At 49.5% G+C, this 15,498-nt stretch overlaps 1 protein-coding gene and 1 long non-coding RNA gene across 10 annotated transcripts; one reads left to right on the top strand and one right to left on the bottom strand.

The window, feature by feature from the left end:
• Nucleotides 1–1,953: 1,953 nt before the first annotated feature.
• Ctps (CTP synthase) lies at nucleotides 1,954–15,307 on the bottom strand. 8 transcript variants are annotated; one of them, XM_015187100.2, is made up of 4 exons: nucleotides 15,031–15,307; nucleotides 4,320–4,490; nucleotides 3,747–4,248; nucleotides 1,954–3,659 (listed from the first exon to the last, which is right to left on the bottom strand). In XM_015187100.2, exons 1-4 carry the CDS (start codon nucleotides 15,194–15,196, stop codon nucleotides 2,564–2,566), a joined length of 1,935 nt encoding a protein of 644 aa, XP_015042586.1. In that variant the 5' UTR covers nucleotides 15,197–15,307; the 3' UTR covers nucleotides 1,954–2,563. The 8 variants fall into 8 exon arrangements, with proteins under 8 accessions (XP_015042586.1, XP_033237368.1, XP_033237373.1 ...); XM_033381477.1 differs by lacking the exon at nucleotides 15,031–15,307 and adding an exon at nucleotides 9,319–9,349; XM_033381482.1 differs by lacking the exon at nucleotides 15,031–15,307 and adding an exon at nucleotides 6,193–6,485.
• LOC26534169 (uncharacterized) lies at nucleotides 13,916–15,256 on the top strand. Of its 2 annotated transcripts, none has more exons than XR_004469706.1 (2): nucleotides 13,916–14,630; nucleotides 14,693–15,256. It is a non-coding gene; the product is annotated as an uncharacterized lncRNA (long non-coding RNA). The 2 variants fall into 2 exon arrangements; XR_004469707.1 differs by having other exon boundaries at nucleotides 13,918–14,529.
• Nucleotides 15,308–15,498: the final 191 nt, after the last annotated feature.

Genomic DNA, 15,498 nt, shown 5'->3' on the forward strand with positions numbered 1-15,498 from the left:
GTACGCTCTGCCCGAACTCAATTGGCCAGCAGCCATCTCCACCGCAAGTGGGCCCAAATGTACAAATGTACGCCCTGCCCTGGCTATTTTTGTTGAGCACGGGCCTCCGCCGCATCGAGTACAGACAGCAGCAGCCGGCATGGGCATGGGTTAGCATTTATTATGTCCAAGAGGCGTTGGACTAGTGCTCTGCTCGTACGAGTATGGTCACAACCGCAACCGTGAACCTCCCAAAAGGTAGGAAAGAGCTCATTCCATGTGATATTTATACCCGATACTCGAAGAGTATAGGGGCATATTAGTTTTGCGGCGGAAGTGGTTGTGTGTAACACCCAGAAGGAAGCGTTTCCGACCCCATAAAGTATACATATTCTTGCTCAGCATCAATAGCCGACTCGATATAGCCATGTCTGCGCGACTGTCTGTCTTGATTGACGCCTGCTTCTCAGAGACTATAAGAGCTGGAGCAACCAAATTTTGTATGCTGTAATATAACACTGTTGCAAGTGTATTTCAAAATTTCGCCCCGCTCCTACAAAGGACGAACATCTGTGGCATTCACTTTTTTTAAGATATGAGAAACCCGAAAACGCAGGATTATAGAGAATGACTATATCTACCAGAATGCCTTCCATGCGCTTTTTCGCTCTCCCTCTCTCTCATGTCCCTGGCGGAGGGAAGCGAGATAGCAACACAGCTGGGCTCTTGTTGGTGGGATAACATAGGGAGTGAGAGAGACAAAAGTAGAGGAACAAAAAACTGATAAAATAGGTCATTAGGTGGAAAGAGGATAAGCCGGCAAGAAATAACATTCGAACATAACTAGAGTTCGTGGCTCCTCTTTTTATACCCGATACTCAAAATGAGTATTGGGGTATATTAGATTTGTGGTAAAAGTGGATGTGTGTAACGTCCAGAAGGAATCGTTTCCGACCCCATAAAGTATATATATTCCTGATCAGCATCAATAGCCGAGTCGATTGAGCCCTGTCTGTCTGTCCGTCCGTCCGTCTGTCCGTCCCTATTAGCGGCTAGTGTTCAAAGACTATAAGAGCTAGAGCAACGAAATTTTATATCCGCACTTCTGTGATATGTCACTGTTTCAAGAATATTTCAAAACTTTGCCCCGCCCACTTCCGCCTCTACAAAAGGCGAAATCTGTGGCATCCACAATTTCAAAGATACGAGAAAAAAGAAAACGCAGAATCGTTGAGGATGACTATATCTTCTAGAGTGTAAAATCAGATGGTATAATTATTATAGCCAGAATCAAGAAAACAATTTCATTCTCTCTCGCTCTGTCCCTTTCTAACACACACGTTTCATGGCCGGTTTTGCCAATTTCAAAATATGAGTTCAAGGATCTCAGAGACTATAAGAGCTAGAGCAGCCTAATTTGGTACCCACACTCCAGTGATATAGGACCTTGACCGTTTTGTGTCAAAATTTCGCCACACCCCCTTCTGCCCCCGCAAAGGACGAAAATCTGGGGCGTATAGAAATCTCAAAAACTATTAAGACTAGAGCCACCAAATTTGGTATCCGCACTCCTGTTAGATCTCACTATAAAACGTATATCTCAAAATTTCGCGTCCACAAATGACGAAAATCTAAAAACGCACCGTGATAGAGAATGACCATATCTATCCGGTTGCTGAATCTGGATCAGATCGGATAATTTGTATAGCCAAAAGGAACAAATCTATTTGCAGTGGCTATGCAGCGCCTGACGTCACGCTCAGACTGATTTTGTCTCTCTCGCACGCACTCTTTGTCGTGTCGTGCAATGTTAGCGCCGTCTGGTGAAGGAGAGCCATACTGACTAAGTATCGGGTATAAATGTAGAGTTTCGGTCTCAGCAGCAACTCACAACGTTCCCCCTCCTTTTTTTTAAAGTTTGATGCTTTCTCTTTCGTTTTGACGCCGACTGGTCGGAAAGGCAGGCTGCACGGATTATTGCTGTACGGTCAAGCTTTCAACCTTTTTTAATATAATTATCTCCATAATTAAGATATAATAATGTAATTTTACAAAGATTTTGCGGAACGATTTACTTTGAAATTCTGCGCCGAAAATAACCAAAAACAATAGTTCTTAAAATGTAAATAAATCACTAATACAAAAATAGCGGTAATCGTTTCTATCAAAGTTTGTTGTCAGAAAATATTCGAATTCCAATACCCGGTATAGGAAGATTTTCAAAACGATAAGGAAAAGTAAATTAGCTTTGCTTCTTTCAAGAAAAGTGCATGAATTATCTTCCACACATTTTCACACAAAATGTCTTTCGTATAATCACTGTGTTGACATACATTTATGCAGAAGATCAGATTTATATTATTGTTAAGTTTTACATAAACTTTTCAATTTGAAAAACTGCGCCAAGAGCTTCCGTTTATCGGAATCACCCTAGGACCTCAGATATTTAGCATTCAACTTGGCATTAAACGAGATTAGTGACTAATGGGATTCTTTTTGAATTTTCATTAAAAAGATAGGCGAGGCTAAGCGGCTGACTATACGATGTAGAAGCGGTGCTAAAAAGCGGTTAAGGGTTTATGGTTTACTCTTTTCCGATATCTTCTCCGTGGCCATTGGTGGTGGTCGGCCCAACGCCAACGCCCCCACATGCGCCTTCAATGTCCGACGACACGGTGCTGATGGTGCTACTGTTGCTGCTTCTGCAGGCATTTCGCGAAATTCCATTGGTCGGCGTCGTCGTTCCAGTTATTTGGAGGGACTTCATCAATTTTGTCGCTCCAACGTAAGTCTCTTCCTCGTCCGAAGAGGCGTCTGAGAGCTGGCGGGGCGACAGGCGGCAGCCGCGCTGGATATACTGCGGAAGCCTGTCCACGGAGGCCAGGATCAGGCCCAGGAAGGGTGGCGACGGCTTAAGGGGACGCGACAAGTACTCTGGATGGTATTGGGTGGCCACAAAATATGGATGGTCGCGCAGCTCAATGATCTCCATGCGTGTTTTGTCCACGTCGGTGGCCACAAACCGCATCCCGTGCTCCTCCAGCTGCGGCACATACTTGGGATTCACCTCGTACCGATGCCGGTGCCGCTCCTCAATGGACTTTGGGTTGCCATACAGCTGTCGGATGATGCTGGTGCAGCCCTCGGAAAAGACTGTCGTCCGCTTGCCCAGGCGCATGGTGCCGCCCAGCTGGCCGGTGTGATGCTCCGGCATGTCGATGACCAGGGCATTGCCCGTTTGTGGATCGATCTCCGTGGTGTTGGCGTCCTTCAGGCCAAGCTTGTTGCGCGCAAACTCAATCACGGCTGCCTGCAGGCCCAGGCAGATGCCCAGCATTGGCTTCTGGTTCTCCCGCGCCCACCTGCAAGCCCGTATCTTGCCCTCCATGCCACGCGATCCAAAGCCACCAGGCACCAGGATGCCGTCGCTATCGCACAGTCTCTGCCATTCCTTGTGGTACTTCGACGGCTCGCTCACCAGCGTCTCCTGCTCCAGCTGGCACGACTCGATGAACACTAGCACCAGCTTGCGGTTGGCCGCCAGTGCAGCGTGCTGCAGGGCCTTCACCACAGAGGCGTACGAGTCCGCGAACTTGGTGTACTTGCCAACGATGGCGATGCTCACCTCACGCCGCACCGTCTCCGTGCGTCGGGCCAAATCCCGCCAGTGCTGCAGACACCTAAAACCAAAACGATAGAGGTTTAATTTGATATCGAATCCTGTCTGTGGAGCATCCCACTCCCTTGGTCTGCCCACTCCGACTCACTTGGTGCGCTTGCTCATGTCGATGTTCAGCTGGAGCCGCTCGTTGAGATACTCGATGACTCCATTCTGCTCCATCAGCAGCGGGACATGGTATATGGAGTTCAGATCATGGATGCAGATCACCTGATCTGGCCCCACGTGGCAGAAGTTGCTGATCTTCTCCTTGACCTCCAGTCCAATGGGTTTCTCCGATCGGCAGACAATCAGGTCGGGACTGAGGCCACAGCCGCGCAGCTCCCGCACCGAGCTCTGTGTGGGCTTCGTCTTGGGCTCTCCGGTGGCCTTTGGCAGCGGCACCAGCGACACATGGGCCACACAGAAGTTCTCGCGCTTCACGCGGAACTGGAACTGCCTGAAGGCCTCGACGAAGGGCATGCCCTCGATGTCGCCAATGGTTCCGCCCAGCTCTATGATGCAAACCTGCGGCTTGGAGGAGCCCTGCACAGGCGTCTGTGCTACGCGCTCCACCCACTCCTGTATGGCATCCGTGATGTGGGGCACAACTGAAGGGGATGGAGGATGGTGGGGGATCAGTTTTTCCAGCTTTACTCATCTCAGGCATTCATCCACTTACCCTGAACAGTTTTTCCAAGGTATTCCCCAGTGCGCTCCTTCTCGATGACCAGCTTGTAGATCTTGCCTGTGGTTATGTTGTTGTCCCGATGCAGTGTGATGTCCAGGAAGCGCTCATAGTTGCCCAAGTCGAGATCCACCTCGGCGCCATCATCTAATACGTACACCTCACCTGGGGGAAGATATTTGAAAATGTTTGTGAAATGAGAATTAGCAAATGCCATCATTCATCGATCCGTGATCCGTAGACCATGCCGTTCCTCCCAAAGATCTCGAGCCATTTGTATGTTTACGGTTTGTAATGTTTACGGTTTATTTTCAAGGTATTTTTGAGCTTAGGCGTAAATGGCGCATCCCCAGGACGGCATCCCCCGGAGAGTGGCGCTCAACTAGAAGTCAATCAAGTAGCATGGCATATGGACAAATACGGTCTAGGACTATGTGCTTACGGCTACGCTACACTACGGGGAAGGGGAGGGATTTGTATGTACAGTCTTATGGCGGGCGTTCTTATAATGGGAATTTAAGGAGGTGCAGGAGGAGCAGGAGGAGGAGCTAAGGAGGAGAACCACTACTTTGACTCCTCGAGATCCTCCTTGTAGAGCTCCTTGAAGATGAGTTTTTGTATCTTGGTGCGTATGCGCAGCTTCTGGGCCGCCGTCAGTTGCTTCATGTACGGATGCAGGCTGAGCAAGTAGTGGTAGTCGTCGTCCTCTGGCACCAGGGGTGTATCCATCGTCGAGGAGCCATTGAAGTTGCTGTCCTCGGAGAGCCGGGGTCGCTTTAGCTTTAGTGCGGGTATCAGCCCATTGGCATAGGAGTGCTGGGTGAAGCTGAGGTGTTCGCCACTCGCCCCCCCGCCACCGGAGGCGGTGGCAGTCGCAAAGTCATCGCTGCGCTCTTTGGCCGTGTGATGCCCGGCAGCGAGTGTGGCTAGCGGATGGTGGGCCTTGTTGTACAGCGGGGGCGGGGATACCGAGCGCTTGGCGCCCAGTGGCCCCATATTGCTGGAGACCGAGGAGGCGGACGTGGACGTGGTCGTGGCCGGCGCCAGGACTGCGGCTGATCCGCACTGCGCCACTTGGGCCGAGGTTGTGGTCACCATCGGCGGCGGGGAGCAGTGGGCGGCCGGTGGATCCAATAGTGTCTGCACCAACGTCGCCTGGGACGGGGCAGGGTGCGGCTTCTTGCTCAGGTCCTGCGCCTCCTTCTCCAGCTCCATCAGCTGGGCGCGCAGCAATCCTGCCTTGAGCAGGGCCTGTTGGTGGGCCTCCTCCTGCGCCCTCAGGACTCCCGTGGCCAGCGGCGTGGTGCTCACTTGGTTTGTCTGATGGGCGGCCGGAGGCGTGGGCATGGCATCCTCTAGGGTGCCCTCACTGTCATCGCCGTCCGCCTCGCCATCCATTTCATCCTCGTCATAGTCCTCGTCGCTGTCCTGCAGTCGTCGTATGAGGCCGTTCGTCAGGTCTGGCTCCACCACAGTCTTCTCGCAGTCCTCGCTCTGCTGGTTGAAGTAGAAGGACTGATCCTGCTCGTTCTTGGGCAGGCGATGGCGCATGTGATCGGCTGGGGAGTGGAGTGGAGGACATGAACATGAACAGGGACATGGAAATGGTTGGCTGTTGGCATGACGATGACTCACTTAGGAAGAGCAGGGCGTAGTAGTGCAGCCACTTGGACTCGAAGGTGGCGGGATCCAGCAGGAAATCGCCGTTGTCGGCACGCGGTATTCGCTTGTACTCCACCCGGAAGTTGTCGCGCAGCCCCTTCCACTTGGCCTTGAGCACAATCTCTGGCAAATAGAGAGCAGAGCGACAGATAGAGATTTGTGTTGGGGTGGCCCCGGCTTTTTGTTCCTTCGAAGCGTTACTTACTCGGCAACTTGTGCGCTCCGCTCAGCTCGTCCCACATCTGCTCGAGGAACGCCTTGTTGCAGTGGAAATTGCGATTCCATATGGCCGGTCGCTCCTCGATATCGTGGATGAATTGCTCCACATTAAGCACAATTGTTGATTTTTTTGGCGCCATCTTGGCGCGTTCTCCGTCGAATGTCTCCCACTTCCACTCTCTCTTTCAATGCACTTTTTGTCTTTTGGTTTTTTTGGTTTTTTTTGGTTTTTTGTTCTATGTTTATTGGTTTCACTTGTCTCCCGGCTAACGGCGAATACTAAATGCATGTTTATTACAATAGGCCACACACACACACACACACACGAGCACTACCACCATCAACAGCATCAAAGCAACAGCAAGAGCAACAACAACAGCTACGCTGAGAGCTCTCACTCTCTCCGCCCTCACACACATCACCTCTAGCACTGGCTCTCTCGGATGGCTATTGGGATGCGATCTGGGAGCTACGCGCCCACTCAGACCCACCATCAGTGCACCTCCACTCTACCAACTACCAACGCCTTGTCGGCAAGATATTTGTTAAGATATTTCTGGATCCCTGACCTAAAGCCTAGTCAGAAATGTTCCCAAACAGTAATGCTTTCCATAAAAAAAGATGATTACGGCCCTGTTTAGAATGGCAGAATGGTTTAGCCGGAAGCGGAGCTAACCAAAAGCACATTTTAAAATAAAGAACAAATGGTATTACTTTGCGAATATGCACATATGTACTCGCAGCTGGCATAGCAACGAAATATTCGTGGTAAATACCAGACACAGTTGCAACGTGCAGCAGTTGCAACGGTACAGTGCGTTAGTTTCTTCGAAGCTTTTGGAACAAACTTCGGATCCGATTTCGTCTATAGTGCTCCTCACAGCCTTCTGTATGTTGACCGGGGAGGGCAAACGATGAGTGGCTAGACTTCGGGGACGACATTGTTGAAGGCGACTGGCATATCAAGAAGGACCGCCCGTAAGTTCCTGTCGCTGGGACTGCTGAATAGAGTGTGCAGCTTACGAGGATTGACGTACACTTGCGGTGCCCTAGAGATGTTCCCAACTCTCGAAGGTTCCGAGTAGTTTGGGCGACAAGTCTTTAGGTGTTATGTATGAGATTTGCATGCTATTTTCTTTCAGCCAGCCGCTTGGCATTTGTCCAAATGCCTAGCTTTTGCCTAGAATACTTTGAGGGCAGTTAATGGGAGTTTTTCCAAGCGAACTGCATGGATACCACCGGTGTAATATAATCGGGTGCCGGTGAAGCCATTCACTGGGATACATTTGAACATACTCGTACGTTCTGTGAGGACAGAGGACACAACACAATGACTTCATTAAGATTCCTTCGTAGGCCTAGCCAAATCGAGCAGAGCGCGACCAGCGGCACCGACAGCGACAGGAAATGCTGCTCTGCTCTGCTCTGCTCTCCATTGCCATCCATCGCATCGCAAAAGCCAGGCAGAGAGCAAGCAAGCGAGCAAACGAAGGAGAGAAGCAGCAAAATCAAATTATAAACACGCCAGACCAGAGACAGCGACAGACGGAGACCGAGACCGAGACGACGACCAAGACCAGCCAACAGTTACTCTACTCCTCCCCATCCCCATCTACATCCACATCTACAACCATCACTCCCTCCCGCCCCACCTCCCCCTCCCCATCCTCACACTCCAGCACCATCACTCCACGGTGCGGCCAGCGTCAGCGTCTGGTCTGGCCTGTGCATTTGTGTGTGCTTGTGTAAGTGACTCAGGCGCAGGCGGCTTTCAGTCAGTCATGCAAAAATGTTTGCAGCCGCCGCCGTTGCCGTTTCCATTGCCTCGCCGTCGCCGTCGCCGTCACCGTGCACAGAGTGCGAAATACTAAAATGGCAGCAGCAGGGAGTGAAGAGTGGAGAGTGGAGAGTAGAGAGTAGAGAGGAGAGGGGTTGATGGAGAGACTGAGACCGGGAATGGGAATGGGAATGGGACTGGGACCGTGAGGTGGCAGAGAGTGCGGTTGCGGAGGGCAGGCCAGGCCAGGCCAGGCGGCGGCGGCGGCGGCTGGCTGGCTATATGTATTCCAGCGAGCAAAAGCAATTTCTGGCGGCAGCTAGCTTTTGCTGCAGACGGAGGCCAGGCCAGGCCGGCCGTACAGACCAAGCCAGACAAATAATGCGTCACGTTGCGCAGTCGTTAAATTTTCGTTTTCGTCGTTGCCGTTGCTGTTGCCGTTGCCGTTTTTATGTGCAAAACTGCCGGCGACAGTGTGTGTTGGGTGAGGGCACGGGCAGGGGCCAAGCGTTGGGGGGGAATATGGCTAGAGGGGGCTTAAGAGCAGGCCCAGCTGCGGCTGTGGCTGCGGCTGCGGATGAGGTGCTTGAGCGTGTGCTTTTGTGCTGCTGGTAGCCAAGAATTTCGTAAGTTTGGCGGCCGCTGAGGAAAGTTGTGAAGCCTTGCACACACACACACACACACGCACACAAATACACACGCACACAAAAACACGCAAACTGAACCGAATTGAGGAGCTGCTGGGAAATGGAAATTGGCAGCGAATCGAACGAGCAACAGTGGAAACTCTAAAAGATGGCGATCACAACCTGAAACATTTTCATTGGATCTTTCTTTAGGGGATCTACTGTAGGAGGCCTCCCCTGTACCGTGCCGGAAGCCTTTCCGAAGAGTGCCACTGAGATAAGAACATCCTCAATTCTACGCGAACATTTATAGGTCAGATCTTGAACTGCACAAAGTATTGATCTGGCAGAGGCGCCAACAAATCCGTTAAACTTCTACAAGTGAATCCCCCCCCCCCTGCCATACCCACAATCAGCATCAGCAAAGTGCTCTGCCCCTACCCTCCCACTTCTTCCCCACGCCGTTCAAATTCAACTTAATCGCTGGCAACTGCCGCTGAAATTAGCCCAGGGGTAGAGAGAGGGCATCGGATAGGACCACGCTGATGGAAGGAGTTAGTTACCCCTCCCTCCCCGCTCCCCCTCCCGCACTCCCCCTCTTCCCCATCAAAACTACTGCTCGGAAAGTTGCGGCTGTTTTTGTTGCTCTATGAAATCGATAAAACGCGCACACACACACACATGAACACACACACACATACATACATACAAGTGTGTCCATACATGTGCGAAATTTGCGCGCGAGGAGCAGAAAGCAGCTAACGGTGATGTGCTGCGGTGTGGGTGGCTGGCCCAGTCGGCCCAGGCGGCTGTGGGTGGGTAGGCGTGTGCGCGGGTTACCGTTAAAGTTTATAATAATCAAAAAGTTGATGCGCGGGCCACTGTCCGTTTGGCCCGTGTATTCGGCGCTGTCCCGTTCGTCAGAGAGCGTGTGTGTGCCGGCCGATGAAAGCGAGAAACGACAGGAGGCGCCAACCGAGACCGACACCGACACCGAGACCCAATTCGAACCAAAACGAACCACGAACCACTGCTGATTGCAGTCAGCTTACAACTGAAATTGAAAATTCAGCAGAGCAAAGTGCGAAGCGCCGCTGCCGCTGCCGTTGACGCGGCTGTTGCCGCTGCCACCGCCACTGCTGCCACGACAGGCTGCAGCCAGCCCAAGTCCAAGCCCCCCAAAAGCCAAGCGAGAGCCAACAAAACGTGCCAACTAGCGGCGGCAGCTGAAACGACGACAACGAAAAAAAAACAACAAAAAAAACACACTCAAACGCAAAAACGCCAGCGAGGCCCAGGCCCATGCCGGGGCCAGGAGAGCCAAAGCCAAAGCCACGCCACAAGCTCTTGCCGGCGACACACGGACACACACAAAAACATGCTACATACCTACATACATATACATATAATGTACTATACATATAATGTAGCTGTGCATGTGTGTGGGGTTGGGTGGCCAAGGGGGCCGCCAGGCCAGCCAGCGCGCACAAACGCTAAAAACGGCCGCCGCCATCGTTGACTGCCAGCCAGCCAGCCATCGCCATCCAGCCTGCTTTGCTTTGCTTTGCTCTGCTCTGCTCGCTGCTGCTGTTGCTGCTGCTGCTGTTTCTGCTGCTTTTGGGCATATTATTGCGCGATGGCGACGTTTGCCGGCTATCCAGCACGCACACACACTGGAGCAGAGAGAGACCAGCTGTCTGTGTGAGGTGGAGCCGGTGGAGCAGCAGCAGCGGCAACAACAACAGCAACAACAAAAACAACAACAGCAGCAGCAGCAGTAGCAGCAGCAGCAACAACTGCGCCAACGACAATCAACGCGCGGAAGCGAGCGAAAAGCATAAACCATGAAGAGGTGGCAGGAGGTAGGTGGGGAGGCTCGTTAAAATCACGCGACAGGAGGAGGGAGAGGAGTCATGGGCAGACAGAGAGGCAGAGGCCAAGCAGAAGCAGAAGCCGAACCAGCAGCTAGGCCGCGGCAGGTGCGGGTGCCGGGTGGCGGGGGCGGTGCAACGCTGCTAAAGCGAATCGATGTGAATTTGGCTGTAGATGGCGCCTGCTCGTCCCACACGCCCCGACATGGACAAGTGAGACGGGGTTGGGGGCGGGGAGGGGGTAGTTCGGTAGGAGGTTGTAACATTACTGGAGGGTGGCTGGGATATATGTATGTGAGAGGCCAAGTCCAGTCTGTGATCCAAATTTCATTTCTTATGTAATTAAATAACAGTTTAATGCTCAAGAAATTCAGTATCCTTATGTAAGCGTAACATAATTTTTCAAAATTCTATTTATATGTGCATAAATATCTACATATGGATTTATATCTATTTTGTAGTTTTGGCTAAGATTGATATCTACCGAATACGACAAAATATGTACGTGAAGATGGAACCTTTGCTTCCATATCCGCATATTGCCGCCATATTGAGATGTCCTGCGATCGAGAGTCTACTTATAAAGCTATCAAAACCAAATAACCAACGGCAATAACGGGTCACGAAGCGAAGTGATGGCTGAACTGTATCGCTTCAAAAGAAATTCATACAGATACAAATTTCGCGAAAGAGAACCATTTCTAATGAAACGCAGGATGGAAGCTTGTGAAGCCATAGAACACACGCACACACGGAAACATATCAGTGAGAGTACGGTAGGAGTGTATTTGTGCCTATGTTGACAGCTGTTGTGCGTGTAACAGGGGAATGGGAGGCAGAGGGACCCGGAGGAGCCACTCAACCTCAGACGCCAGCCAGCGCGTAGCAACGGGCCACATCCTGAAGAGTAGCAACGAAATGGTATTTTCCATTTAATTTTTGCACACACACGCACCCACACACATACGAAGTCGAAGCACACGCACAGGGCAGCGTCAAGAGAGGAGTGGAGTAAAGTGGAGTGGAGTAAAGTGGAGTGGAGTGGGAGCAGAAACAGGCGCAGGCAGAAGCTTTATTGTCGTCGCGAAACGTGAGCGTAACGAAAGCGCAAGCAGAAGAGCGAGCAACAACACAACTGCGAAAGCAACAAAGCAAATGCAGGCCAAAACGACGGGATGGGACAGTGGCAGGGGATAGGCGAGAGGCGGCAGTTAATGGCAGAGCGCAAAGAGCAACAGCTGCTAACGATGTTGACGCCGATGACGGCCCAGCGAAACACACACAAACGCACACATTCACACAAAACCAGACGGTCAGACGGACGGAACGGATGGAAGAACGAAGCAGCACCACCAGCAGCAGCAGCAGCAGCAACAGCAGACGGTTCGGTTGCGTTGCCTCTTTTATGGCTAAAAACGCTAATGTGATGGCGACCATGCTGCTGCGGGGGAGATGGGAATGACAGAGAGCAGAACACGCAAAAGCCTCAGCAGGAGCAGACCAAAGAGGAAGAATTAGAGGCAGGAGAAGAAGCAGCGTCAACGACAGCGACAGATGATGGCCGAGGCACAAAAACACACAAGCCATGTAGAAGGCACCCTCGTGGAGGCACAACTCGCTCATAAAGATGGACGGCAGACGGAACGAAGCTCGGGGGCCAGCGGCCAATATGGCAACCCATGCCATTTCCATCTCCATTCTCATCACACCCACCCAGGCACACACACACACACACACACACGCACCCACAGAACACACTGCAGAAATTAACGTAAAACAAATGAAGCACACGCGCACGCATGTGCCGCAGTTGGCGCTGACGCCTACGCCTACGCCTACGTCGACACCGCTCTCAAACTTCCTCTGGCCTCTCGCCCCACTCACACCACACCACACCCTCTGCACCCAACACCCAGCACACCTAACCGCACCAATATTTTCGCCGTACAGCAACAACAACAATAAAACAAATGAGCAGAGCTGCAGAGAATGCAATTCGACCCCCAAAAACGGAGAGAGCAAGCGAAAAATGCAAATGACAGGAAGCCGGCAGCCAGTAATCTGGTGTGGTGGCGTCGCAACGGGGTGAAGGGGAGCAGTGTGTCTCAATTTACAGGAAATTCTGTCCAAACATGCAAATAGACAAGGTAATACTTACCGAGTATATATAAGGGACCTAATAAATGCTGATCAATTTGTATATCCTTAGACTTGATGTTTGAAATTGGTCAGATGTTTGTAGCGCACATAACGACAACATCTCCAACTTCGCAAAGAATTATTAGTGCTTACATATGTATATTCTTAATAAGTCGAGTCGATTTAGCGATGATCGTTTGTCCATCTCTTTCTATGTAAGCCAGCGGTCGGCATTATGTGCATAGGTGCGCTGACCTCATTTACGTTTTGCTTGCAAAAAAAAATTCGTGCCGACCTCTGATGTAAGGTATTCTTTAAGTTCTAAAAATATCTTATATTATTGGACATAGTCTTATTTCGTGAATAGGCAGATTGTTTGTAGAAACCATAGAATCCTTGTATTTTAAGGGCATGCAACTAAGACTTTCTCTAGCAACTTATAAATATTTAAATGTGAGTAAAACGTCAGTGCGGCTGTCACTCTCTTCAAACAAAAGTTTGTGTGGGGCACCCTATTATGCTGGTAAAGCAAGTAAGGCGAAGGGAAAAGGATATGCGGAAAATGTGTTCAACTTCAATGCATACGAAGGCTACTCTTTAAGTCCGTAGCCTAAAAGTGAAAGAACGACGAAATATCATTGAAAATGATTTTATTGCTCTTCAAAATATTATCCATGATAATGTATGCACGTTAGCATCCGCTAAAACCATTCTCCAAAGCACATTTTTCAGTGTCAAATTATGCTGTATCTCACGAGCGAAATTCTTCTTGCCGGCCAACTGTACATGTTATGCTGAATGTATCAGTGTCCCTTTAATGCCGAAAGATGCCTCTATCTCATGGTATTTTATATGACATAATTGCAATAGCCAATACCGCACAGCACACATTTTTCCGGTGCAACAGAGAACGGAGATTCGTTCTTTAGCGAAGGACGCAATACTTCTGAAATTGTTCTACCAGTTTTTCGCAGTGGCAATGCATGGTGCTTCATTACCAAAACTTGAACTAAGTAGATCGAAAATCATGACACGAAAATTTGCATGTGTTGATTTCATTTTTATCCAAGAGGCATGCTTCGTTTATCGTTAAAAAATGTACATAAAACGTAGAATAAAAAGTGCTAAGCACGATGTGGTCAAGAAATGCCAAACTTATAAATGGAAGTGTCGATTTTTACCTCTTCATATTAAAAACAGCCAAGTCTACGGAACCTTTGGAACAGCCCTCGTATGCACAATACGTATGTGTATGCATATGTACGTTGAGTTGTTGACACGTGTAGATGGGCCCTTAATTTCCAGGAGGTACCCATGTACGTATTCGCCATGGGAACACAACCACACACATGCGAACACACACTCGAATTGGCACGTTGCATAGGCACATTTCAGTTGCGTTGCAGTTGTTGCTGCCGTGCCGTGTAGGAGCTTTCTTCTGTGAGTGTCTGTTTTGTGTGTCTGTTTAGAGTGCAGCAGAACCGCAGATGTGTTAAGTTACCTGTAACCTCGCAGAAAATATAATTAACATTCAATTTAACAGATAGCAGCCTCTCCTAGGACTGCATGAGAAAATACCAATTTATGAACTTTCGGTTTTTTTTTTGTTTCGTTTTATTTATTATCAAACAAATCGATTTGCCCGCGAGCGTACATATTTCGCCCGCCAATACTGCCAACCCCCCAGCACATTCCTTTAATCACACAACCTGCGTCAACAGTAAATACAAGCAACGAAAATAAGCAAGCAAACAAAGCAGAGAGGCTAAAACAGAAAAGGAAAGAGTAAAGAAAAACTTTCATTTTCAATGTCAAGTGCAAGAAAAAGAGAGCAACAACAGCAACGAAACGGCAAGCAGCCGGATGCCGGCTGAGGGCGACTTTTCGAAAGAGAGAGACATAAACAGAGAGTAAGCGCTTTAGATATGTATGTATATAATTTTGTCGTCTTCCGCGTGCTTGCAAAAAGCCGCGACGCAGTTGTTTTACTATACATAAGTACTTACAGTTTGTAGGTTTTGCTTCTTGTTCCAACTTGTAATGTATACGATCAATCAAAATTGTTGCTTTCAGTCAGTGAAATCTTGATAAATACAAACAAAAATACTACAGCAAGACACTCCCTCACACCACCATGTGGCGGCGGCGCTGGCAAAGTTGCAACAAGCCGAGCCGCGTGACCTTCGACAACAACAACAACAAAGAGAGAGGAGGCACCTTCTGCATATATGTATACACCCACACAGATGCCCTCAAATACAGATAAGATGTATTGAAAAATTGCCAAGAAAAATCTATGCACATACATACATACATATGTATGGATATTTTCCTGATACTGCACGATACTCTTAAGCAAATGTATATTTATATTTATGTATCTTCATTGTTACTGGGCCCCATTAACTCACCATGCTCGTAAGGAGAAAACGTTCCAGCATCTATATTGATGTACGGATCAATTTTGATGGATGTCACATCAAGTTGGCACGACTTGAGCAGAGTTCCAAACGAGGAAGCAATGACGCCCTTGCCCACACCGCTTATGACGCCGCCAGTGACCAGGATGTATTTCATATTTGCGCACGTTTACTTCTCAGATTCACAGATGTAGACAAATATACAATCTCTCCTGCACGTGGCGCGTTAGTTTTTTTTTTGCACGGGTTTATCGAATTTTTACATTTTACATTACCATTCTACATGGTTCCTACACATTTGCTACATAATGGAAGGAAAAAGAGGGTGTGGACATCAGGCAAAACGGACCAGAAAATGCAGCGCATGCAAGGCGAAGTCTACCCCAACTGCCAATGTACTTTGCCGATTTTGTCTGCAAGGCACACGCGAGATGAGGTTTCGAACGAACCTTGTAATTT

The sequence above is a fragment of the Drosophila pseudoobscura genome, chromosome X (assembly GCF_009870125.1).
Source record: "Drosophila pseudoobscura strain MV-25-SWS-2005 chromosome X, UCI_Dpse_MV25, whole genome shotgun sequence".
Taxonomy (NCBI): Eukaryota; Metazoa; Arthropoda; class Insecta; order Diptera; family Drosophilidae; genus Drosophila; species Drosophila pseudoobscura.